This window comes from Microtus pennsylvanicus, chromosome 21, assembly GCF_037038515.1.
Source record: "Microtus pennsylvanicus isolate mMicPen1 chromosome 21, mMicPen1.hap1, whole genome shotgun sequence".
In the NCBI taxonomy this organism is placed as follows: domain Eukaryota; kingdom Metazoa; phylum Chordata; class Mammalia; order Rodentia; family Cricetidae; genus Microtus; species Microtus pennsylvanicus.
The window spans coordinates 15,549,989-15,575,258 of record NC_134599.1 but is presented as its reverse complement, the minus strand read 5'-3'; the positions used below and the strand labels follow the sequence as shown (position 1 = coordinate 15,575,258).

Sequence of the window (25,270 nt, the reverse complement as noted above, 5' to 3'; positions counted from 1 at the left end):
GCTCCTGGAACAAGGTTTAGATAGCGTCTGTTCGTGGCATGACTCAAGTCTCATTCTTTTGACAGATAATTTGTTTTAGACCTTGATTGTACAAGTTCTAGATTAGGAAGTAGTCAGCTCCAATGTGCCCCAGGCCTTCAGTATCTAACTGGCTACCCAACACTACCAGGTAGTCAGAACATTTTTGTAGCTCTATCAGCTTTGTAAAAGAAGATACACCTTGTTCTCTGGAATTATAGTGAAGTCTGATTTACATGCTCATAATTCGCATACAAATTTAGAGACTTTTCTTCTTAGCTTTAAAAAATATTTTTACTTAGTCTTTGATAATTTAATACATTTATACAATGTGTTTTGATCATATCTACCCCTCCTACCTTTCTCCAACCTTCCAGGACCCAAAACCCATCTTCCTCTCAACTTTGTATATTCTTTTATATTATTAATAATAATGATAACTCCCTGAGTCAAATTAATGTAGAGTATGTGTGCATGGGTTTGGGGTCATCCTCTAGGGCAAGGACAGTCTTACCCGAAGCCACCACATCTGCCAGGTGACCCAGGGTGACCCTTCCCATCTATGCTGGAGTTTTGGCTACTTTAACCATACACAGGTCTTGTGCAGGCAACCACGGCTGTTGGGAGTTGCGGTATGAAACAGCCCACGTCCAGCATTTCACAACCCTTCTCCCATCCTCTCTTTAGCCTTACATTCTTCCAGCCTCATCCTCTGTGATGTTTCCTCAGACGTGGAAGGGAGGAGTTTGCTATAGATAGCCTGTCTCAAATGGAACACTGGCAATTACTTATTCTTGGCACTTTGATCAGCTAGGAGTTTCTGCAGTAACCACTGTGGTGCAAACGAAATTAGGCCCATATCTATCATTGTGCACGAAAACCAACTTTGAATGGATCAAAGGCCTTAATGTGAGACCTGAAACATTGAAACTTCTAGAAGAAAACATAACCAATACACCACTGAAAACTTGGTCAAAAGACCATGAATGGGAAGTCATAGGCCCTAGGAAGAATTATATTTTTTCACTAGATGGAAATATTTTCAAAGTACCCTATATATTTTTGTTTGTACAAACAGGTCTGTGCTGATGTTAACCCGGATCTTCTCGATTTTTATTTTTATTTTGTCTCAGTGGTCTACACGTCTGCTTGTGGACCAGTATCATCACGTTCTGTAATCCCTCCAGCATTATTCTTTTTCTCTAGGATTGTTTTGGCTATCTGTGGTCTTCTGTGGTTTCAGTTGAATTTTAGGATCGTTTTTTTTCTATTTCTGTGGTGAATGAACTAGGAACTGTATTGAATCTGTAAATAGCTTTTTGGAAATGGTCATTTTCATGATACTAATCCTACAAATCTATGAACATGTCTCTCTCAGCAGTTTGAAGTGTTCTTTCTTTTTTAACTTTTTATTTATTCTTTGTGTCTTTCACATGATGCATCTCAATTCCATTCATTTCCCTCTTTCTTCGTATCCACCCTCTGCCAGTGATACTACACCACAACTCTTCAATTTGAACTCTGGCAAATATGCCAAGCGCGGTCTCTATCCAAGTTGCAATTATTCCCCTCTGACCTCTTCAGCTGAGCGTCCGAAGCCCGCATTGCTCTCAGCACTATTACCTTCTCAGCTCCTGCTGGGATCGCGCATTAAGGCCTACTGACAGCATTCAACTGCTTTCCTAATCCAAAGTCCCAGTGTCTTCCACATTCCTCTCAGCCATTGGTTCTCAGGCTTTTGGATGCTGCAGCTCTTTAATACAATTCCCCATGCTGTGGTGACCCCAACCATACATTTATTATTGTTCCTACATCATCACTGTCATTTTGCCATTATGAACCATAATGTAAATATCTGATATTTGAACCTTTTGCAAGGTTTCTTTGATACCCCAAACAGGTATCAACCCATAGGTTGAGAACCGCTGCTCTAAACAGTAGCAGGATCACTATTGTCACAGCAATATTCCAGTCCCTAGTACCAACCTCTGTCCTAGCTGTTCTCTTGTCGAGATGCACCATGACCAAGGCAGCTTATTGGAGGCTTGCTTATAGTTTCATAGGGTTATTTAGTTCATGGTCATCCTCACAGGGAGCATGGTGGCAGGCAGCAAGGTATGGCACTAGAGCAGAAGTTGAAAACTTCCATCTTGATCCATAGGCAGGTAGGAGAGAGACAGTGAGATTGGGCCTGGTATGGACTTTTGAAACCTCCAGGTACACCCCAAGTGACACACCACCTCAACAAGACTACATGTTCTAATCCTTCCCAAACAATTCTACTAACTGGGGTCCAAGCATTCAAACACATTAGCCTATGGAAGCCATTCTCATTAAACCCACCACACAGAACTTTTGTCAGCTTACAGATTCTCTCTGGTGATTCACAGAAATTTGTAGCAGGCTCACTATGCAGATGCTCCATAGGGGTTAGGCATAAGTGGAGGTGGCTGTGGTACAAGCCAGATTTGGTGACTCATTGGGGTCAAAGACTCGGAATGCTTAGTGGTCCTAGGGATTCTTGGTAGGTGGGTTTGCAAATTGTTTCTGGGATTTTGTACCTGGAGTTCCAGGTCGTATTCACACAGTTCCTAGTACCATGGTGAGTAGGGTGGCTGATAGGTAGGTGGTTGAGCAGAATGTGTCTGGGGATCCTATTTGGAATTCTGGGTTAGAATTCATACAAGACCAGTGCCAGGTCATGCCATGGATGTGTGACTAGGAAGCAGGTAAAGAAGTGGGTCTTTGGTAGCTGCGTGGATTTTCAGGTCAGACTCCAGGAGGTGCCAGAGCTAGGTAGGTGGGTGAATGTTGTAGGGGGAGTTTTTCTATATCCCGGCAGTCGCTCCCAGATAACCACACAGAGACTTATTATTAATTATAAATGCTTGGCCAATAGTTTAGTCTTATCTCCAGCCAGGTCTTATAATTTAAATTAACCCATTTCTATTTATCTGTGTGCTGCCCTGAGGCTTGTTTACCTCATCCACGAACGTCCCAGGTTGCTTCTTCCAAGTCTGGCTCAAGATTCCTCCAGCTCCACCCTCCTTCTTCCCAGCATTCTCTCTGACCTGAAAATTCTCCCTAGCTGTCAGCCAATCAGCTTTTTATTAACAATGAGAGCAACCCATTCTCACAGTGTACAGAAGGATTGTTCCACAGCAGGCTGGCAGGGGCATGTGTCTGGGAGGGGAGGGCTATCTCTCAAATTATTTTTATTTAGGCAGCAGATTTCTTCAGTGATCCATTTATCATTCAGTATGAGACTATACTCTCAGTGGTTTCTGTTGCTGCTGGTGTCTAGCTTTACCTCCTTGTAGTCTGTTTGAGTACAGAATGTCATTTCAGTTTTACGGTATTTATCGGGAATTGCTTGTCTTCAAATACAGGGCCGTTTTGGGAAAACATTCCATGGCCTGATGCTGAGAATATATATTCTTCAGTGTTTGGGTGAAATGTCCTGCAGATTTCTGTTAGATTCATTTGATTTGTTATTCTGCTTAATTCCAGTGTTTGTCTGATGTTTCTTCTGGATGGCTTGTGTATTAGTGAGAATGGGGTATTAAAATCATCTGCTGTCACTATGTTGGGTTTATAATTATTAATCCGTGCTTTTACATCTAGTAGAAAATATTTTATGATATTGTATGCACCCGGTTTTGATTGTGTGTGTTTAGAAATTTTATATCACCTGGGGCTATTTATTGAGAATTTGAAGACTTTCTCATCCCTTCAGGCTATGTTTGAAGCCTGTTTTGTCATGTTAGGATAGCAATGCTTGCCTATTTCCTAGTTATACTCGCTTGTGATATCCTTTCCCACCAGGTGGTGTCTGCCATTGGCAGTGAGATATTTTCATGGAGGCAAGAAAAGATAGATTGTGTTTCTTAATCCCTTCCGAAGTAAGGAGGCATTCCTAGAAAGAATGGTATACCCTGAGAAGGAACTTTTATAAGTGAAAAGTTGGCAAAATATTGCTGGGATAGGCAGAGAGGAAAAGGCAAGAAAATGTGCAGATAGACTTCTTAAACAGCGTTACCAAGTAGAGGAGGTTGACCTGCAAGAACCGGTGTTGTAAGGGAGGTCGGCCTGCAAGAACCGGTGTTATAAGGGAGGTTGACCTGCAGGAACCGGTGTTATAAGGGAGGTGTTATAAAGCCACCACCACCTTAGAGGCCATGCTTTCCGTAGGAACTAGGTCACAGAAAACGGTAAAGTGAAATGGAATCATTTACTGTTTGGGCAAGGTGAGTGCTCTCATTTTTTCCCTCTTACCTTCTCTGTGGACATCTTACAATTTATAGAAAGCTGTGAGACAAAGGTAGACTGTGTCTCTTCATCTTTAATTAATTCTTTCTTAGGAATAATGGGGATATAGGCCCCAGCTGCCCTCCTTGTCTCTATTTTGATAGAGTTATCCCCTAGTTTTTAAATTGGCATATATTCATTGTAATTTTAAAATATGTTTCAGATCAACTTGAACATGTGAAGTACCCTGAATTAGCTACAAAAGAAACAAGCAGCTAGATAGCTATAGAAATTTAAAAATTAAAATAAAAAGAATAAAAATCAGATTATTAGGTAAATTAGATGAAATCTAGAATATTAAAGAACATCAATTTTAGCTTAAATGAATGTTTTATTTGAGCTAGTCGCTGTCACATTTATTTCAGTACTTTCTCATGCAGTGTGCTTTCTTTATATTGATTCCTTTTTTACTTAGCTGACTTCTTTTTTTTACTAATACATATTAACTGAACATTGTAATGGAGTCTATTGTGACCCACTGCATGTACTGATCAAATCTAAGCACCTTCTCCCACAGTCCCTTAGCTCGGGGGTCAGAGTACCTTTCCAGATAAGTCATTCTCCTAAGGGCTTCTGCAAAGCTCTCAGCAGGACTCCTGGCTCTTGTCCTCTGTGAGCTAAGACTTGGGCGAAGAATCTGGGTGTTGCTCAGTGTAGAAGGAAGTGATGTGAGGGAAAGCAGAAAAGGAGTTCACCAGCCTGAGATTCAGGGGGGCTGAGGCTAAGCCGGGCGTGAGTCAGAACCGGGAGTGGCTGGAGCAGTAGCGTGCCTTCTGTCTTCTTTTCTTTTTTTTTTATTAATTTATTTATTTATTAAAGATTTCTGTCTCTTCCCCGCCACCGCCTCCCATTTCCCTCCCCCTCCCCCAATTAAGTCTCCCCCCAGCCCGAAAAGCAATCAGCGTAAAGTGCTGCCTCCCCGTGTTGGGCCAGTTAACAGAATGATAAATTTCCACTGTTTCATGGCCTTTTCCACCCTAATTTTTGTGTCTTTTGTTTTCAGCAGTTCTCAGTTTTATGAAATAAATTATATATTTTGTTGTTGTTATTGTTTATGTTGTCTATTTGAAAATACACAGTCTTTGCAGAAAATGTTTTGTTGAACTGTAAAATTACTCCCTGCAGGCGAAAGGAAGATAGTAATGCTTTTCTTTTGGGGGTGGGACTCATTCCAGGCATAGCACTTCTCTACCTGCAGCTGTACCGGGTCACTGGCGACCAGACCTACCTGCTGCGATCCCTGGATTACGTGAAGAGAACACTCCGAAATCTGAGTGGTCGCAGAGTCACTTTCCTGTGTGGAGATGCTGGGCCCCTTGCTGTGGGAGCTGTGATCTACCACAAACTCAAAAGTGAATGTGAGTCCCAGGAATGCATCACAAAGTGAGTCTGAAAAATTGGAAATGTCTCCAGATGTTTTGTTGCAGAATTACTGAGCAAAGATGGTCAACAATTAGCTGATTTTCTAATCGACAATTGCAAACAGATCTCTCTGAAAAGCGAAATATGTTAGTCTTACTGGTGGGATCTTGTGTTCTTTTATATACATACATGAGTGTGTCTCTTAATTTCAGTGGGGCTTTAATAATCATTCTAAACAATTTTTGATTGCCTTCAATGTATGAAAGTGAGTTCGCATTCATGAAATAGTTGGAGAATAGTTGGAGGTCAGTTTTTAGCTCTTAGTTATGGTGATGAGGGAATGATCATGGCGTGTGAAGGTTTTGCAATGGTCAGCTTGTATTCTTCCCGAACAAGCAGAAAGCAAGGTCCCTTTTTTGGATCTGGTAGCGTATCTGGCACGTGAGGACGTCTGATGTTGAAAGATGCAGTGACTTAGTCTTACCTAAGCAGTAACTCCATCTCAGCTTTATCTTACTCGGATTTTACATCCCTTTCTTCTAATACTGGTTCTTAAAGTGTGAATTCTGTTTGTACTGTATGATTTAGAGTGGTAGAGAGGAGGACATTTGGGGCTGAAAGAATTTTTCTCAGAGCTGGAGATTGAATCCAGTACCTCATACACTTTTAACACTGGCCTACAACTCCAATCCAGATACTTTTGGTCTTAATTTTGTTATTTGAATATATATTTATTTATTATGTATTTAGTGTTCTGTCTGCATGTATGCCTGCAGGCCAGAAGAGGGCATCTCATTACAGATGGTTATGAGCCACCACGTAGTTGCTGGGAATTGAACTCAGGACCTCTGGAAGAACAGTCAGTGCTCTTAACCTCTGAGCCATCTCTCCAGCCCCTAATTTTGTTATTTGAAACAGGAATTAGTAGAGAGGTTTTGATTGTTTTATGAACTTGTTATTTTTCGGTCATAATTGAGAGATTTTTAGGCATTTTCTGGGATAACCCTTTGTCTTGTTGGTTAGACTTCTACAGATGCACAGAACTGTTGTCTGTCAAGAATCAGAGCTTCCTGATGAGCTGCTGTATGGACGGGCAGGTTACCTATATGCCTTACTGTACCTGAACACAGAGATTGGCCCCGGCACTGTTGGTGAGACAGCTATTAAAGAGGTATTGTGGGTCTGCTGGACCTACCAAAGTTCAAAGCTAACTGATAGCATACAGTTATATTAATACCCGGCCTCTGTTTCTAGGTAGGATTAGTTTTTTAAAAAAGTATCTTATAAAATATCTTTTAGAAATAGCTAATTTTCTTCTCAAACATCTTTTAAAAATCAGTGAACTGTGTTAGTTAGGTTGTGTTTCATTGGAACTACATAGTTCAACTTCAAGAGGTTAGAGGGAGGTGATCACAGCTGGGTATCTGTATTCTTTTCATTCTGTTCTGCTGTCCTCTACATATACCCGTCCACATAGCCAAATGTAGTCTGGGCACCCGTAGCCTGCTTGGAAAGGTAAAGAAACAGCTTCCTTTGGCAGGGTTCCACTTACAAGGTGCCCACCTCACATCTGCTCATGTCTCATTCCCACAACCTAGATGGCTGGCCAGAAGGCTGGATGGACGCCCATCTAAAACTCGCAGCACTTTACAAAGTGGGTCTTTGCCATATAGTCATTCCAGGCATTAGACCATAACATAGAAGACCCCGTTCCTTAACACCCCACCAACTTCATCAGTGAAACTAGTGTGTGTACCGCCTTAGAGATTTACTTGCTGCCTTTCAGAGAAAACGTAACAGCTATGAAGCAAGTAAGCAGTTTGGGGTGGTTTTTTTAATAGGAAGGTTTTATAAAATTTAGTCAACTATTTATACTAAGAACTTCAGTTCCCTAAGTAGACTTTTTAATGTTTTCCCCTCAAGCATTACTTTCTGATTTCTCTCTGACTGAATTTATTAAATAAATGTAATTGTTAGATAATGGATGCTTAATTTTTTTAATTAAATACCTTCTCTGTCTTCTCCCACACACTAATGTTAATTAGAGTAGATGAAGATACTTGTAAGTTGTCTTGGTGTCTAATGTCTCCTGTCTCCACAGGTAGTCACTGCTATTATTGAGTCAGGAAAGACGTTGTCAAGGGAAGAAAGGAAAACTGAGCGCTGCCCCCTGCTGTATCAGTGGCACAGAAAGCAGTATGTTGGAGCAGCCCATGGCATGGCTGGAATCTACTACATGTTAATGCAGGTATGTAAGAGTTCCCTGGGATAATAAACATAGTGACCATATACATTAGACCAATATGAACGGGGTATTAAATTCTTCATAGAGACCAAATAGACTGAATTGAGGGTTCTGGTTTGACTCACAGATAATTGGCTTGGCTTTACAGCAGTGAATTCCTGAAAGTGCATTCCGTGTCTAGTTTGTCCCAGAATAGTCGCTTGTCACCCACTGCTCCCTTCTGCCCTCATCCTCCTCATGAAGTAGGGACTCTTTAAGGCAGGTATGTGCTTCAGATTCAGATGCTTGGGTTGATGTTGTTTTTTTTTAAGAGAAATACAAATTATGAAAACTTTACTTACTTGCTTTTAAGGTGAGGAACACAGAAGCACTCTTTAGTAACTGCTGTTTAGAAACACGGGCCAGCTTCTACAGACACAGTTAAGGAGTGTGATGGAGCTGGCTGCTACCGAAGTGGCTACCTGTGTTACGAGCATACCCTCAGCACCATGCCGCCTGTCCTGCGGTCACTCCCATCTCTCGTTGTCATTTAGAAGGCTGGCAGTATAGTCTATATGAAAACTTTTCCAAATGCATTTGAAAAATGGAAGTCCACTTTTGCAGTGGTAGGATAAAGACAAAGTTCTCTTTTAAATCCTTTCTAAATAAAAGGAACAATGAACACAGAAATTCTAACTCTTTGATGAAACTAGGAACATGTAGGATCCCAAAAGAAAAAGGTATTAACTGAAAAGAAGTTAAAAAATGGCAAACGACCTAACGGGACAAAGGATCACACAGAAATGCCCAAGGAAGCTGTCAGCAAAAAAAAAAAAAGAAAAAAAATTAGTTTTTCCTGTAGAACCATAGAACTAGGGAACTTAAATACAACAGAAGCTGCACTGGTCCATGTCTGTGTTGAGATGAAGCCAGTGTAGTGGAGGAAGGGGCTTCTTCAGACATCTCTAAGGGGCTTTTGGATCTGTTAGACCCTTCTTTTCTATAAGCAACAAAAGGAGTTGGGGTTTGATAAAGAAACCATCTGTTAGCTGGGCGGTGATGGCGCACACCTTTAATCCCATCACTCGGGAGGCAGAGGCAGGCGGATCTCTGGGAGTTCGAGGCCAGCCTGGTCTACACGAGCTAGTTCCAGGACAGGCACCAAAGCTACAGAGAAACCCTGTCTCAAAAAAACCAAAAAAAAAAAAAAAAAAACCAAAAAAAAGAAAAAGAAACCATCTGTTTTGATCAGAGAAGGCCAGACCAAGAAGAGATCAAAGGGAGCTGAACTCCACATGGGAGTACCATGTTGCATTACTGGCCTCAGACTCCTTTCAAACAGCAGCCAGTGCAGCCTCTGCCCCAGGGAAGAGACTAAAATCTCCTTTGGGAGACTCTAATTTTTTAATTTTGCTGTTGTTGTTGCTGTGACTGTATTCATTTTAGGCAGACTTTGTACTATTTCTAAAGTCTCTGAGACAAGCAACTTTCCCGGGGTCTTTCGTCTTATTCAAGTAGTTAACCATCACAGAAGGGAGCAAAGCTTTAGTTCTGTTATTTATCGAGAGGCTTTCTGTTAAACAGTAAACATACAAGGTTTAGGGTCTAGGTCTAGGTAGTTATTGGTTCGTGAACTCAAGGACCGTTCAGGATACCATGTCTCTTCTTAGAGCTCATTCCTTTGGCCAGTTGCCAGAGTCCTGAGGTTCCAGTTCTTAGCTTTATAAGCTGTTAATTATGAGGAAGAAGTTCAGCCCTGATGTCCTGATCCTGCTTATATTTAACTAGAAGCTGTGGTAAAATCCCTGCAGACAGCTTAAGGGACTCCTGGTTCAAGACAATACGATTCACTGCAGTTGAGGAGAGCATGGTGTCGGGAACACGGGCATCAGCAGCCAGAGCTCAGGCTGGAAACAAAGCCTACCAGAGCCTTCAGCTAGGGCACACCTCCTAAAGGTCCCAGGACTTCCTAAAACAGTGCCACCAGCTGGAGAGGAGGGGTACTTGAGACTCAAAATAGGACACCTATCTCAGGTAGATGTATAAACAACAGGCATTTTCAAGCCCCCTGCTGTTGAAAAATGTTGGCCAGGCATCTGAATGGTTGATTTGTTGTTTACATCTGCCTAAGCCACAGTGCCTAGACATTTGGTTAGACATCCTAGACATTTCCGTGAGGTTGTTTTGAGATGAGACGAGATGAGCCCAGCTCATCAACTGAAGTTCCCAACACAGACAAAGGCTGACTTTGGGCAATCACAGGGTGTTCTCCAGCAGACTGGTTGAGGACTTGGATAGCATTAGCTCTTCCTGAGGACAGGGCCGTCTGCTTTCAGCCTTGAACTACAAGTCTCCCCCACTTCTGCAGTCTGGCGCTTACTCTACTCACACATTAAGCTTGTAGAATATAATTCACCAACCAATTTCTTAACATCAAGAAGTAGTTGCATAGTTTAGTCTAGAAAGAACACAATGAGTAGGAATATAGCCAAAAACGGTGATGAGAAAATGCTCTGGGGCTGATGAGAAACAAGGCAAACACTGACGTCTAAAATCAGTAGGCCAGGACGTAGCTGTCTACATGTTATTTAGCAATAGTGAGGAAATCACTAAAAAAGGAAAGCCATTTGTATCTCAAGAAGGAATGGTGGTTTTTTTGCATAATAAGTTTTCTAAACATTGTATTATGTATTTTATTTTATTTTTTTAAGACAGGATCTCATGTAGCAAGGCTAGCCTCGACCTCCCTGTGTAAGCTGTTATAGCCTTGTACCTTTCCTTGATCTTTCTGCTCCACCTCTGAGTGTTAGAATTAAAGCATGCACACCTCAGACTTTAGCTAGATATAAATTTTTCTAGGCATAATTTAGTATTCTGAAATATACATCATGAACTATAGTTAGAAAAATATCTAACACATTCTGTATCTCAGGAAAATAAAAGGTTTTCTAATATGTAAATATTTTTTAATATTAAACTAACTTTCCTAACAAATTTTAGAAGCAAATGTATTCTTTTTTTTATTTATTTTTATTTTTTTTATTGAGAAAAGAAAAAAAAAGTTTCCGCCTCCTCTCAGCCTCCCATTTCCCTCCCCCTCCTCCCACCCTTCTCCCCTTCCCTCGACTCTTCTCCCCCTCCCTCTCCAGTCCAGCAAGTATATTCTTTAAGTTGCATTTTACTCCATGCTTAACAAAGTTTTTTTGATAAGGAAATAAGATTATCTTATGTAATAGTAATAGGATAATAGCAATTTCACAGCAATATTTCTCTTTAGTCTTGAATAATATGTATGCCTCATTTAGAAGTTTGTTCAAAGAATCAAATGAAAATTAAGTCAATGGACAGAGACTTCTCTTTTTTATTTTTTATTTTTATTTTATATACCAACCCCAGTTCCTACTCTCTCCTCTCTTCCAGCTCACCCCGCCTTCCACCCACCCCATCACCCCCCATCCACTACTTGGAGGGTGAGGCCTTCCAATGGGGAGTCAACAAAGTCTGGCACATCACTTTGAGGCAGGGACAAGCCCTCCCTCCTATATCTAGGCTGAGCAAGCTATCCCTGCAAAGAGAATGGGCTCCAAAAACCCAGTTCAAGCACTAGGGTTAAGTCCTGGTCCCGCTGCCAGTGGCTCCACAGACTGCCCCGGTCACACAACTGTCACCCACATCCAGAGGGCCTAGTTTGGGCCTGCGCTGGTTCCCCTGCTGTCAGTCTGGAGTCTGTGAGCTTCCACTAGCTTAATTCAGGTATTTTTGTGGGTGTTCCCATCATGGTTTTGACCCTTTTGCTCATATCGTTGCTCCTCCCTCTTTTTGACTAGACTCTGGGAGCTCAGCCTAGTGCTAGCTTGGCTCTCTGTCTCTGTTTCCATCAGTTGCTGAATGAAGTTTCTATGATAACAGTTAAAGTAGTCAATCTAATTTCAGGGGAAGGCCAGTTCAGGTACCCTCTCCACTATTGCTTAGGGTCTTAGCTGGGGTCATCCTTAGCTGGATTCCTAGGACTTTCCCTGGTGCCAGGTTTCTTGCTAGCACTATCATGGCTCCCTCAATCAAGATATCTCTTTCCTTGCTCCCCCTTTCTGTCCTTCCCCCATCTAGTTCTCTCATGTTCTCCTCCCCACCTCCCTTCTCCTGCCTCCTCTCCCCTTCCACCCTCCCTTCTCCTCTCCCCACACTCCCAGTTTTCTCAGGAGTTCTTGTCTATTTCCCCTTCCCACAGAGATCCATGTATGCCGACAGAGACTTCTTTATCCCAGACTTTATCAATAGCCCAGATTTGTGAGGGCTTGGTAATCTGTCACACTAAAAGACATCTAATTAGCCGTACTTGCAATTTATTGCCACCATTTTTTGATGAGAATCTGTATAGTATTGTGAAACCCTTTGAATATTTTATATTTCACTACTTTTATTTAAAAAGAACGAACTGAAAGAGTTCCTTTTAAAATAGTATTTTCCAACTGTTTGTAGTCCGAGTTCCATAATGCAAACTTGATTCATTTTCCAAGGTAACAGCTAATGAATGTTTTCAGTGAGTAATAACCATTATTATACAAACTACTGAATGAAGGAGATAGGCATATACTTTTCAATAGGAGCTAATTATTCTGATTATCTTATAAAGAAATTGAGGTGAAATAATTTGACCAGAATGAAAAAGCCAGTTGATAGATTTGAGAGGTGTGTTGTACTTGGCCTTTTGGAGGAGGCAAAAGCCACATGGAAGGAAATGAGAGATTAGACAGCACACACACAAAACTCTCATAATTCAGGGTTCATTAGAGTCCCCTGCTCTTCTCACCCCTCTGGATGATGGCTTGATTTCAAGCGGTGGCCTCAGTTCGTCAAAGAATAGAAAGTTCAACACATTGGAACACTAATACATTCAAGATTTCCAAGAAGTGAAACAAACAAAAAAGCTATGTCTGAAAAAAAAAACAACAAAAGATTGTATCTAATTTTGTATCTTCTTTAGTGTTATGAATAATTAATGCTTTATTAGATTAGCCATGTTACAGTAGTTAAAAAACAGAAAGATAAATTGTTTTCTTTTGTGCCTTTAAAGCCAGAAGCAAAAGTGGACCAAGAAACCTTAACAGAAATGGTGAAACCTAGTATTGATTATGTGCGCCACAAAAAATTCCGATCTGGAAATTACCCGTCCTCATTAAGCAATGAGACAGACCGATTGGTGCACTGGTGCCATGGTGCCCCGGGAGTCATCCACATGCTCCTGCAGGCCTATCAGGTGAGTGCCTCTGCATCGTTCAGCTTGTACACCGAATACTGATTTAAATTTTGCATTCTGTGCTGATGTGAGTGTACATGTGCCGGGCCATGTGTGTAAAGCTCAGAGGGCCTTGGGTGTCATCTCCATGTTCACGTGGGCACACATGTGCCAAGTCAGGGGGAACCTGGGGTGTTGGTCTTCGCTTTCCATCATGTTTGAGCAGGGACTGTTGTCATTTTGCTGCTATGCATGCTAGGCTGTCTGGCCTGTGCGCTTCTGAGGATTTCCTTTCCCTTGCTTCCTTTTTCCTGATGGAGCACTGAGATTACGAATGTGTGTTATCACAGCCACCTTCACACAGATTCTGGGGGGCTGAACCCAAGGCCGCATGCTATGCAAGTGCTTTAACTTCTGAACCATATCTCCCACCTCACTTTCTACCTTTTAATTTAATTAGTTTTGTATTTGTGTACCTTGTGCGATCATGTATGCTTAGGTACATATCTGTGTCCATGTATTTAAGGGCCAGTGGTTAGCCTCGGATATGGTTCCTCCAGTACCATTTGTTTTATTTTTTTCTGAATTTCTCACTGCCCTAGAACACACTGAGTGGGCTAGACTGGCTGGTCAGTGAGCTCCAGGGATCAGCATTTCTCCGTCTCCCCAGCACCAGGATTACAAGCTAACAAATCTGACTTATTTTTTAAGTTATGTATGTATCTCTCTCTCTCTGTGTATACATATATATAAATTTTTTTGAGATTATAAAATAATATTATTTCCCCACTTCCCTTTCTTTCCTCCAGTCTCTCCCATGTATTCCCTAGCTTTCTTTCAAATTCATGGCCTCTTTTTCTTTAGTTGTTAAATATAAATATATACATATATACACACACAACACACATATGTTTATCGTACATATTGTATATACATATATTGCTTTATGTTATATGTATATATTACATATATGTGTATATACACAGATTATACACATTACATGTATATATTATATCTATTCCCTAATATACAAATACAATATGTTCATTCTATATGACATTACTTGTAAATGTGTTTTGGGGGTGACCATTTGCACTGGATAACCAACTTCTGTGCTCTTTCCTGAAGAAGACTGTTTTTTTTTTTTTTCCTTTCAGCATCCTTTAGTTTAAAACCTGGAACAAGGCTGGGCATGGAATATTCCCTTTATCCCAGTACATGGGAAACATAGGGCAGCAGATCTTTGTGAGTTCAAAGACAGTCTGGTCTATATAGCAAATTCCAGGATAGCCAGGGCTACTTAGATCTGTCTTTAAATAATATAAATAAATAAAATCAGGACTGCGGCAGGGCTGTTCACTGTCTCCACTTATTTTCAATATAGTGTTTGAATCACCAGCTACAGCAGCAAGATAAAGAGAGTAAAGGGACATAAGTCAGAAAAGAAGTCAAACTATCCCTGTTTACAGACGACATGATCTTATACAGAAGAGATCCCAAAGATTCCACTGGGAAACTTCCAGAAATGATCAACACTTGTAGCAAAATGGCAGGATATAAAATCAACTTGCTATAGACACATTGAGAAAGAGATCATGAAAGTGATACCATTCACAATAGCCAAAAAAAAAAAAAAAGAAAAAGAAAACAAAGACAAGAAAAAGTAGCAATAAAACTAACTAAGGAGGTAAAAGACCCCGCTAGTGAATTCTTTAAATCTTTAAATAAAGAGATCGAGGAGACATTAGAAGATGGAAAGACCTCTTATACTCACAGATTGGCAGAGTAAATATTTAAATATTGTGAAAATAACCATCCTATCAAAACCAGTATACTAGGAAAATTTATGGATGGATGGATGGATGGATGGATGATAGGTAAATAGATAGATAGATGATACTAGACATACTAGTACATTTAAAGTTCTTGCTTCCCTCCTGAGCCCTACTGCTACGGTCTGCTTTTCTCTCCATGGTCTTTCAGATCCTGCTAGGGTGGTCCATTAAGCCCTGCTTATAGATTGAACCACTTTTCTAATCCAAAGTCCCAAAGATTTCATCATTCATTGAAAAAAACCCAACCAACCAAACAAACCAAATATGGTCAGGTCCTTCACAGCAATTCCCCCACAATTCTGATACCAGTATCTTCTATGTTAGTTTACTTTTCTGTTGTATAAAACACCAGGACCGAGGCAACTGATAGAAGCGATGGTTTATTTGGCTTATAGTTCATCATGGCAAGGGAACATGGCAGCAATCAGGAGTCATAGTGTTGGAGCAGAACCTGGAGATTCACATCTTAAATTGCAAGTAGAAAGCAGAGAGTGAAGTAGGAAAGGCATATGGATTTAGAACCCTCTCAAAGGCCACGCCCAGTGATGTATTTTCCACAGCCGCACCACTTCTCCCAAGCCTCACAGGACAGCACCACCAACTGGAGACCAAATATTCAAATTCCAGAGAATGTATTATTCTTATTCAAATTACCACAGGAAGGAATTCATGTATGACATGGTAAAACTAGTCTGCTATCCAGGACTGGTATTACCCAGGGACCCTAGGGAGAACCTATTATTGCCACTTCTCTAAACCAGTGTCATTTGGAACCACATTCTAGATACTTATCCACCTAGTCACAGGGAAGTGTAGCTCTCATCTCATTTAAAAATAAAAAAGGAAATGAAAACAAAGCACCCTTTTTTCAGTAGCCAAAGACCATTAAGACCCAACTGGTCAAAATTCAGAGACCAACTCTCTATGGGGTTTCCAACAGCAACTGATACATCCTCAATACAACCCTTTCATGTACCACTCAGAACACTATGAAGAACACTATGAAGTAGTGGTGAAAAGACTTTGAGAGCTAAAGGACCAGGACATGTGCTCTGCTGCAGGGTAATTTCTTGTATATGTGATAGGTATTCTGCACCCATGAAACCTCAACAATATGGATTCCTAAATAAGACCTGAAAAATGACAATACCAATTGACATGCCACTGTGAATGCAGACATTTCACAAGGCCCCACCCTTAACCTTAGTGAGGGAGATTCAGTCTTCTCCAGGGACGAGCCTCTAGATAGGTGATCTCCAAAGCAATCAGTCAGCCCTAAACATACACATACAAGCAACACTAAATGATATATATGTATGTATATATGTGTATGTGTGTAACAATTTTATATACATATATGTGTATTACACACACACACACACACACACACACACACACACACACACACACATTGGTTTCTTGAAACAGGGTTTCTCTTTGTAGCCCTAGCTGTCCTGGAACTTACTCTGTAGACTAGGCTGGCCATGGACTCCATCTGCCTCTGCCTCCCAAGTGCTGGGATTAAAGGAGTGTGCTACCATCACCCAGCTGTAACAATAATAATTAATAATTTAGAAGTCATGAATTTGGGGGACATGGAAGGACTGAGAGGGAAGGGAAAAGGAAGAAATTGTGTAAATATAGTACACATACGAATTTCTCAAAGATATTTTAAAAATTGACATTTCAAAAACCAGCTGGTATTCTGATGGGGAGTCTTTTAAAGTAACTTGATCTTTCTTAGTTTTCAATGTCCTATATTCTATGAATTTAGTGTTTTGACTGTTGCATGACATGGGGACTTACTTTCTTTTCTGGTCCTGTCTATTTGGTATTTTGTATGCCTCTTCAACTTTAATAGGCATCTCTTTCTTTAGATGAGGCAAGTTTTGTATAATTTTGTAGAAAATATTTTCTTTGCTTTTGACCCGGATTTCTTCTCCTTCTATACCTATTATTTGTAGGTTCAGTTTTTTTTGTTGTGGTTTTTTGTTTGTTTATTTTTGCTTTTTGAGACAGGATTTCTCTATAGTTTTTTGGAGCCTGTTCTAGAACTAGCTCTTGTAGACCAGGCTGGCCTCGAACTCCCAGAGATCCGCCTGCCTCTGCCTCCCGAGTGCTGGGATTAGAGGCGTGCGCCACCACTGTCCGGCTTCAGTTTTGTTTTTTAGTGTTCGGCTCTTTCATGTCCTGTTCATGGTTTCTTTTTTTTTTTCTGTTGGACTTGAGATTTTCTTTGATTCAGTGATCAAATTCCTCTCCTTTGTCTTCAAAGCCTGATATTCTCTTTTCAGTTTGATCCAATCTATGGATGAGACTCTCCTGAATTATTTCATTTTGGCTCTCTTCTGAGAGTCTCTTTATTAGGTTCTGTTTTCATATCTTGTATTGTTTTCGTTATTCTATTCACAGTTTTTGGTCTTTATTCTGGTATTTGTTCATATATTCTTTGAGTTCCTTGTTCATATGTATCATTTCTGTTTTACATCTTGTTTTCTGTATCATCTGAGTTGCATTTGTTCAGGAACATCACTAAGAGAGGACTGCGTTTTCAGTGATGGTCTATTTATGTGGCGTGTGCTATTGCAATGGGACCTAGATATCTGAAGTTACTTTGTTGGTACTGTTTCTTGGCATGGAAATCGTGTCTGTACTTTGTTGACTTGATGTTTGGATCTCTCTTTCCATTGACCTCAACTTGTCAGATTGTCTTCAGTTGAATGGGGTTTAGGGTTCAGTCTTGGAGCAATTTAGTGTTGATGCCCAAATGGGGTAACAGAAGTAGGTGGGGCTCAGCTCAGACTCGGGGAAGTTTCTAAGCCCAGTAGAAGTCTGGAGGAGGTGCTCAGGATGTGTGGAGAGGAGAGGCCCAGTTTAGAGTTTAATCGCCATCCAGGCACAGGGTGCCAGACCAGGCCTCAACACTGGATGTGGGACCAGAGCTAGATCTGGTGGATTAAGGAGGATGGGGTGGGGGACTCACTGGGAGTCTTCAGAGTAACCTTTATGTTTGCTCATCCTAGAGGAGAAGGATGAGCAGGACTTGGCTGGCTGGAGAGCTTCTTCTGTTTGCTTAACCATAATGCTTGTTCAGTCTTCCTAATGTTGTATACTTTTCTAATCTGTGGGGGAAATGGTTTTCTAGTTCTTCATTGAAAACATTTTGCTGACACTGTTTTGTTTTCTCCCTCTCTAGGTTTTTAAAGAGGAAAAATACTTGAAAGAGGCCATGGAGTGCAGCGATGTGATTTGGCAGCGAGGTCTGCTCCGGAAAGGCTATGGAATCTGCCATGGAACCTCCGGAAATGGTTATTCCTTTTTGTCCCTTTACCACCTTACGCAGGATAAGAAGTACCTCTATCGAGCCTGCAAGGTGAGGACACCTCTATCCCTGCAGCTCCGTAACTTCCCAGGACAGAGTCCAACAGCGTAACTCCTCTTCCCTCCGTGAGCCTGTCCATCCCAATCTGTGGTTGAACCTGTTTCTTCTGTCACATCATTGTCCTTGATCCTCTGTCCCCATCTTTGAGATGAGGGCAGCAAACATAAAGGTTACTCTGAAGACCAGAAGTTCGGGGATCACACTGCCTAGTCAGTTACTGTACTGTGTATAAGCATCGTTTATGTGTTTGTTTTTGAAGAGTCTGAGCTAGCGCAGAGGGGCTTTGGTTTTGCTGTTCCCAAAGATGATCACGAACTCTGATCTTCCTGCTGCTCCCCCTCCCAGGTTCTAGGTTATAGATCTTTGATGTCATACCCAGCTTTTATATAAGCTTTATTGTCCTAAAGTACATTTATTCTTCAAGCCTCTATTTCTTTATTTGAAAAAAATGAAGAGAAAACAACTACCTATCTACCCAGGATGTTTCAAGAATTAAATGAGGTAACATGTAGACTATCTACAACTGTTCCTAGTTAAAGCCTTCATTAGTGTCACATTCGACTGCGTGACAAACCTACACTCCTCTCCAAGTTTCCGTAGTCCTGCATGCCTTGGCCCTTGCCGGTTTCCCTACCTTTTCTCATCTTATGCCCCTTTCAGACATACTGCCTCACTGCACCTCCCTCTCAATGTAACGGACTCTAAACTGTTATTACCTGTTTCCTTCGCCAAAAATGTACTTCCCTCTGCAATTTACAGAGCAACTCTTTGCCACTCCAGGGTTAGTTTAACTGTGACATTCTTCAGGATCTTTAAGACTGCCACATGGAAGAATCTTCCAGTTATTCATTGAGTGTATTGCTTATTGCTTGGCTCAAACTGGTGAAATGTAAGCTCCATGGTCGTCCTTGTCTAGGTTACTCTTCTGGAATATGTACAACAGTAGCACATGGCCCTAAATAGAAACAAATATGGCTTCAGTATATTTTCATGAGTGGCAAGAAGCTAGACTTGTGTAAATGCTTGCTTGTATTTTTATTACTATGCATGTTTCACATGGTGCAATTATGTACAGACACTGAACAATAGAAGAAAATACACCAAAATGTTTGCAGTGGACATTGACGGATAGAGGCATTATGGATAACATATTTGTATACCATCTGGACAGTGACCACCTGTGTTTTAGGGTGTTTTTGTTAGTTTGTTTTTGTCAACTCAAATAAAATGGCTTCTCTGTTTTTGAATATCTGTAGGGTGCCCAATTCACGGATTAATCATGGGGTGCTGTAGAAGCATGTAAGAGGGCAGAACCCAGTCTGGTTATGCAAGATCAGAAAGTGGTGTGTAAGCCAAAACAGGAAGACAGCTGGAAGTTATGCAGAAGGGAATGGGGAACATTGTAGAGAGAGGAAACTGCCTGCCCAGAGGCTTGGAGCTTGAAGCATCCAAAGATATAAAGTTCATGATTGCTAGGTCATGGGGTCAGGGCAGAACAGGAGCTAGAGGCAGGGGTAACTTTAATATTAGATGGTTACATAAATAGGGAGGCCTATTTCCTCAACAATAATATTTTGCAAGTGAGTCAGGAAGGGAGTAACCTAGGGAAGTGGGATACTTTCCTTTAGAGTACCCAGCACAAAGCCACAGAGTCGGGGGCATCTTAGTGTATCTTGGAGAGGGAGCACCTCAGTGCTGTGTGATGCCATGGTGGGGGCGGTGTGTTAAATATGACTTGAAGTCACATGTGCACAGAGCAGTTCTCAACCCTGATTACACCTGAGGACCAGTGTGACCTACTCTAGACCATTTAAATAAAGAATCCCTCTTACTAGTGATTTTTGGGACCCACAGGTGATTTTTAAAACTAGACAGCACTGAACACCAGTTTGGAAAATGGAGGATTCATGTTGAGACTCTTCTTTAGAAACATCACCATGGATCTGGGTGGGAAGGATCAGGAGGAACTTGAGTTCCCACACTGGTGTTTGTCAAGTCCTTGGTGGGGAAGTGATGAGTTAGACACCAAGGCAGTGTCTGTGATAGAAGAAGGAAGGCCTTAGCTTATTAAGGATGCAAAGCCCAGAGAGTAAAGAGCTAAGGGCCGAAGTATTTCCCTAATGGAGAATTGTTCCAGCAACAGTTTATAAGACAGCAAAGAGACACGGAGGAAAAAGCAGCACACTGAGTGTGTTCTCCAGAAGTAACCAAGGCCAGCGGGAGCCAGCAGCCAAGTCTGAAGGCAAGTTCAGGGCAGGATTTTTTATTCAGATGGAGCAAGCACTTGGAAGTAATAGGCAGGGTGCTGTTGAATTTTGCTTTTCTCCTCCAGGTGTCCCTACAATGTTTTAAGGTAGATGTGGCCTGAAAGTTTGGAAATGAAATTTATGCCCTGGCAATGCTGAAGCATGCATGGGCGCCCATATATGGTGATCCTTGTCCATATTGGGTTTCATAGTCTAAGTTGATAAGGTCGACTGACCAGGTCTCTAACTCAAGAGAGCGCAAGATCTCAGTACAGATGGTTGTAGGCCACCATGTGGTTGCTGGGAATTGAACTCAGGACCTTTGGAATGAGCAGGCAGTGCTCTTAACCACTGAGCCATTTCTCCAACCCTACAGAAGAGGAAACAGGCAAGGAAGGGTCCCCACCTCTCATCCTGCTAGGGGGTTTTGTTCAAACAATAAAGTTCAGAGCCCTAGAATCACTACGGTTCAAACTGCCCTCTTTAATGATTTGTTTCAATATTTATTTTTGTAAGTTATGTGTTGGTGTGTGTCTATGTATAGGAATGTGCATGTAAGTGCAGATGTCTGAAGATGGCAGAGGAGTCAGTTCCCACTAACACTGGAGTTTCAGGTGTTTGTGAGCACCTGGCGTGGGTGCTTAGAATTGAACTAGGGTCCTCTGGAAGAGTACTATATGCTCTTAACCACTGAGCCTCTCTTGAGCCCCCTATTCAGTTCCTATAAACTCGTTCAAGTGTCCCATTTGTTGCCTCTTAAGAAATTCTATTCTTAAAAAGGATTGTCTTTCTTGTTAGTTTGCAGAGTGGTGCCTCGATTATGGAGCACATGGGTGTCGCATTCCTGACAGACCGTATTCCCTCTTTGAAGGTAGGAGAGTATTAAAAATAAAATCTTACATTTGGATATTTGGTTCTTCTGCTCTAAGTACAAGCATTAGTACATTCAATGTTGCTTGAGTAACACTTCAGAACTAAAACAAAATTATAGTAAGCATGTTTATCTTGCCTACATTTGTTCTGTGAATATCTCCAAAAACTTTGGAACTTCTGTGAAATACATAGGCAGACAAAGCCTGGAAGGCTTATTGGGTAGGGGGATAATAAGTTTCCTCTTCTGCATTTTATAATATAAACATAATATAATGGAGTTGAGAAAATAGCGCAGTAGGTAAATTTATAATATAAACATAATATAATGGAGTTGAGAAAATAGCGCAGTAGGTAAATTGGCTTGTCACACAAGTGTGAGAATCTGAGTTTGAATCCCCAGAATCCAGACATGTAGATGTATATAGCTCAAGTGTATAATTCCATCACTTTGAAGAGTAATTGGGACGTGAGGCAGGAGGAACCTCAGAATCTTGCCAATCAGCTACATTGGTGTGTGTGCAATAGAAAATGGAAACCCTGTTTCAAACAAGGTGGAAGGCAAGGACTGACACTTCAAGTTGTCTGCTGATGTCCATACTCACACGGCATATGCCTGAATTCACACACACACACACACACACACACACACACACACACACACACACACTAATAAGGAATGGTATAATTGCCTGATGAGTGCTGTTCCTAATGATGCCACTTTCAACTGATGATGGGACTTTCCCTTATGTCCTTATAGCCCCTGTAGATGAAGGAAGGGATTAATGTCACTTTATTTTATTCACTAGCCCATGCAGTTCTTAAGAGATGCACATTTTGCTTTGCAGGTATGGCTGGTGCTGTTCACTTTCTCTCTGACATCTTGGTACCAGAGACGTCACGGTTTCCAGCATTTGAACTTGGCTTTTTGCAGAAGGATTAAAATGGTGCAAAAAGACAACTAACATACCATTGGACCAAAATCCACCGGACTGATTAGTGCCTGACACAGAACCTAATGTAAAGAGAAAAAAAAAGGAGGGGGACAAAACCCTCACAGCCCCTTTTGTTGCGAAGACCCCCAAATTAGAGCATGAGCGATGGAAACCACACGTCAGCACTTTGTGGCAGCGTTCCCCTTCATGGTGAAATACGAATTCTCCCTCTCTAGGCTCCCTGTAGTGTGCATGTTTCTTGGTGCTTGTCTATAGGTGTAAATTGACTAGATAGAAGAGTCACACTCATCACCTGACCTCTTAGCTGAGCATGTGGGAGTGTTTAAGGCGACAGCCACACCTTTTTGTACATAGTATCTAAAGTAGGGTGTCATCTCTATCAACAAAGAAACAGTTGTGTGATGTGTCTGAAACATCAGCGAGCAGATCTAGATACCCTGTGAGGAAAGTGTGTTAGCCTTTTCCACGGGCAGCTTTCAGAAGAGTGGGAGAGAAAGGCAGAAGGAAAGTGGGCAACTCAGCATGCACTGTACAGCTCGAGAAGGCGCAGGGGACACCGCTTCCCTCTTTGTGTCTTATGGTCAACACAATTAGTGATTAATTATTAGCAGTCCTCAGACAGTCACCCAGATCAAAACAGCCCCCACCTGTTATCAGTACAGCTTATCCCTGTAAAACAGAGTAGAGAATGCCAGCCAGATCCATCTATAGCCCTTCAAAAGTTTATTTCTTATGTTGGTAACTTATTAAGGTATGAATTTAATACATCCTTTATTTTTCATACAAATTGAGGGGATAAATTCTAGGCTGAATTTATACACACAAGGAACAAACATTCTAACCAAGACAATTATATTATCTGGGTGATTTTTTTTTTTTCTCGAGACAGGGTTTCTTTGTGGTTTTGGAGCCTGTCCTGGAACTAGCTCTTGTAGACCAGGCTGGTCTCGAACTCACAGAGATCCGCCTGCCTCTGCCTCCCAAGTGCTGGGAGTAAAGGCGTGCGCCACCACCGCCCGGCTTCTGGGTGATTTTTACATTATTTTTAAGGACATCTTGTTGGATTCACATACGGTTAATAATCCTGTCACATAAATTTCAGAGTTTGGTTGTTGTTTGTGATACAAGTGGGCAGGATTGTGTAACAGTCTGGACCTCAGTACTTCCTGAATACTTGCCCTAGTTACTACTCCTTTCATAAAGTAGGAAGAATTGTGAGTCGTCAAGAAAAGGCCTCTTCACGCGTGGACCATTTTGAGTGCTGAACGTTGTTTGTGGGACTGGTACCCTAAACATCTGGCCTTCAGTTTCCAGGTGATGCCTCCTAAATCTCTTCATTCTAAGACGTGACTATTCTGGTTCACCTTGGGTTGATTAGTTCCATGTATGTAAATCCCCATGATTATCCTTTAATCTCCCTGAGCCCGATAATGGGCTTCTCAGGGCCGCCCAGCACCTTCTTACCTAAAGGTAGGGCAAACCATCCCAGACAGGCTGAGGGGAAGTTGTTCTGCAGAACTAGACACGTGCTGTCTAGTCCCATCCGAACCGTACAGTTTTCATCCTCTTACCCATTGCAACACAAATAATACACAGCAGAACTAATCTCTGAGATCCGGATTGTGTAGTTCATGAAGCAAGCCCCTGGGGCTGTGTAGTAAGCCCTTTTCTGAACCAAGGTGGCAGTTTACAGGGCTCTGACCAAGGGCCCTCAAGGCAACAGTAGCAGCGGTGACTCTCCCCTTTATGTTTACTCATAACTGGTTGACAAATAACTAGTATCTTCCTGGCCAACCTGCCGAGGGAAAACTCAAATACCCCCAGGATGAATGGGGGGTTTTGTTTGTTCCCACTCACCACTAGTATCGACAGTCGTGCATCTCCGTCGCTGTCACCGATGTCACCGATTCCTTCCTCACACCCTTGTGCTGCAGCCCCCGTCCCATAAGGCCAAGGAGGAATGGCATGCAAACCAGGACCGAGGGCTCAAATATGACCATTTGATAGTTATAAATGTATGAAATCTAATTTAAGAACATCTCACTTTTGTTTCTTAGGCTTGTTTTATGTCAACAACTGTATTCTAAATGTGTTGGAAAATTTAAAATATGTACACACAGAATACCATTTTGAAATTTGGAGGGAAAAAGGTAATGTCCACAAAAAGTGCTTGGGGTTCTTTGGTTTTGTTAATAAAAGACAGTTTTGTGATGAGGACTTATGGAGCCTTCCTATTTCCTCCTTTCTGTCTCAGTTCAACAGCGTGAAAGTGGGAAACGCTATGACTATACTGATCTTTTCCTCCTGGTCACAATCCAGCTTCGGTAGTTATAAAGATCCACGGGCTGTGGCGAGGCATGTGACAGTGCCAGAGGTTTCAGTCCTGTTCATGAGAAAGACAAACCCTTCCCCGAATCCCTGAGTGTTTCATGAATGTTTCATAGCCAGAACTGGTCACATCATCTTCTCCCACCATAGGACTGGGACAATTGCTATATATGACTTACTCGATTATTTAAAAGGCAAGACTGGGGTGAAGAATGAGGGGCTGGATATACCAAGTGACTGAAATGTTGCTCCATGATTCAGAAAGGAAGCATTTAAGAATGGAAGTTATAGCAGGATGCAGTGCTGGTTTAACTGAATTATGAGTGTCTTGATTACTTTTCTATTGCTGCAACAAATCACATGGCCAAGGATAAAATAAAACATTTAATTTGGGGTGCATGGTTTTAGGGGTTAGAGTCTATGACCATTATGGCAAGCATGACAGCAGGCAGGCAGGCAGGCAAGCTAAGTGCTCAAGCAGTAGCTGAGATCTTGCACCCTGATC

General features: G+C 41.6%; 1 protein-coding gene across 3 annotated transcripts in view; it reads left to right on the top strand.

Moving 5' to 3' along the window:
• Lancl2 (LanC like glutathione S-transferase 2) overlaps positions 1-24,654 on the top strand; it is a 39,206-nt gene extending 14,552 nt beyond the window's left edge. For 2 of the 3 annotated variants that reach the window (XM_075955093.1, XM_075955094.1), the window contains 7 exons: positions 5,502-5,709; positions 6,712-6,859; positions 7,790-7,936; positions 12,987-13,169; positions 18,180-18,356; positions 21,410-21,482; positions 22,330-24,654. In XM_075955093.1, the coding sequence (XP_075811208.1) occupies positions 5,502-5,709; positions 6,712-6,859; positions 7,790-7,936; positions 12,987-13,169; positions 18,180-18,356; positions 21,410-21,482; positions 22,330-22,424 (1,031 nt within the window). In that variant the 3' untranslated portion in view covers positions 22,425-24,654. The remainder of the gene's footprint in view (positions 1-5,501; positions 5,710-6,711; positions 6,860-7,789; positions 7,937-12,986; positions 13,170-18,179; positions 18,357-21,409; positions 21,483-22,329) is intronic. The other variant, XM_075955095.1, reaches the window with a different exon arrangement.
• Positions 24,655-25,270: the final 616 nt, after the last annotated feature.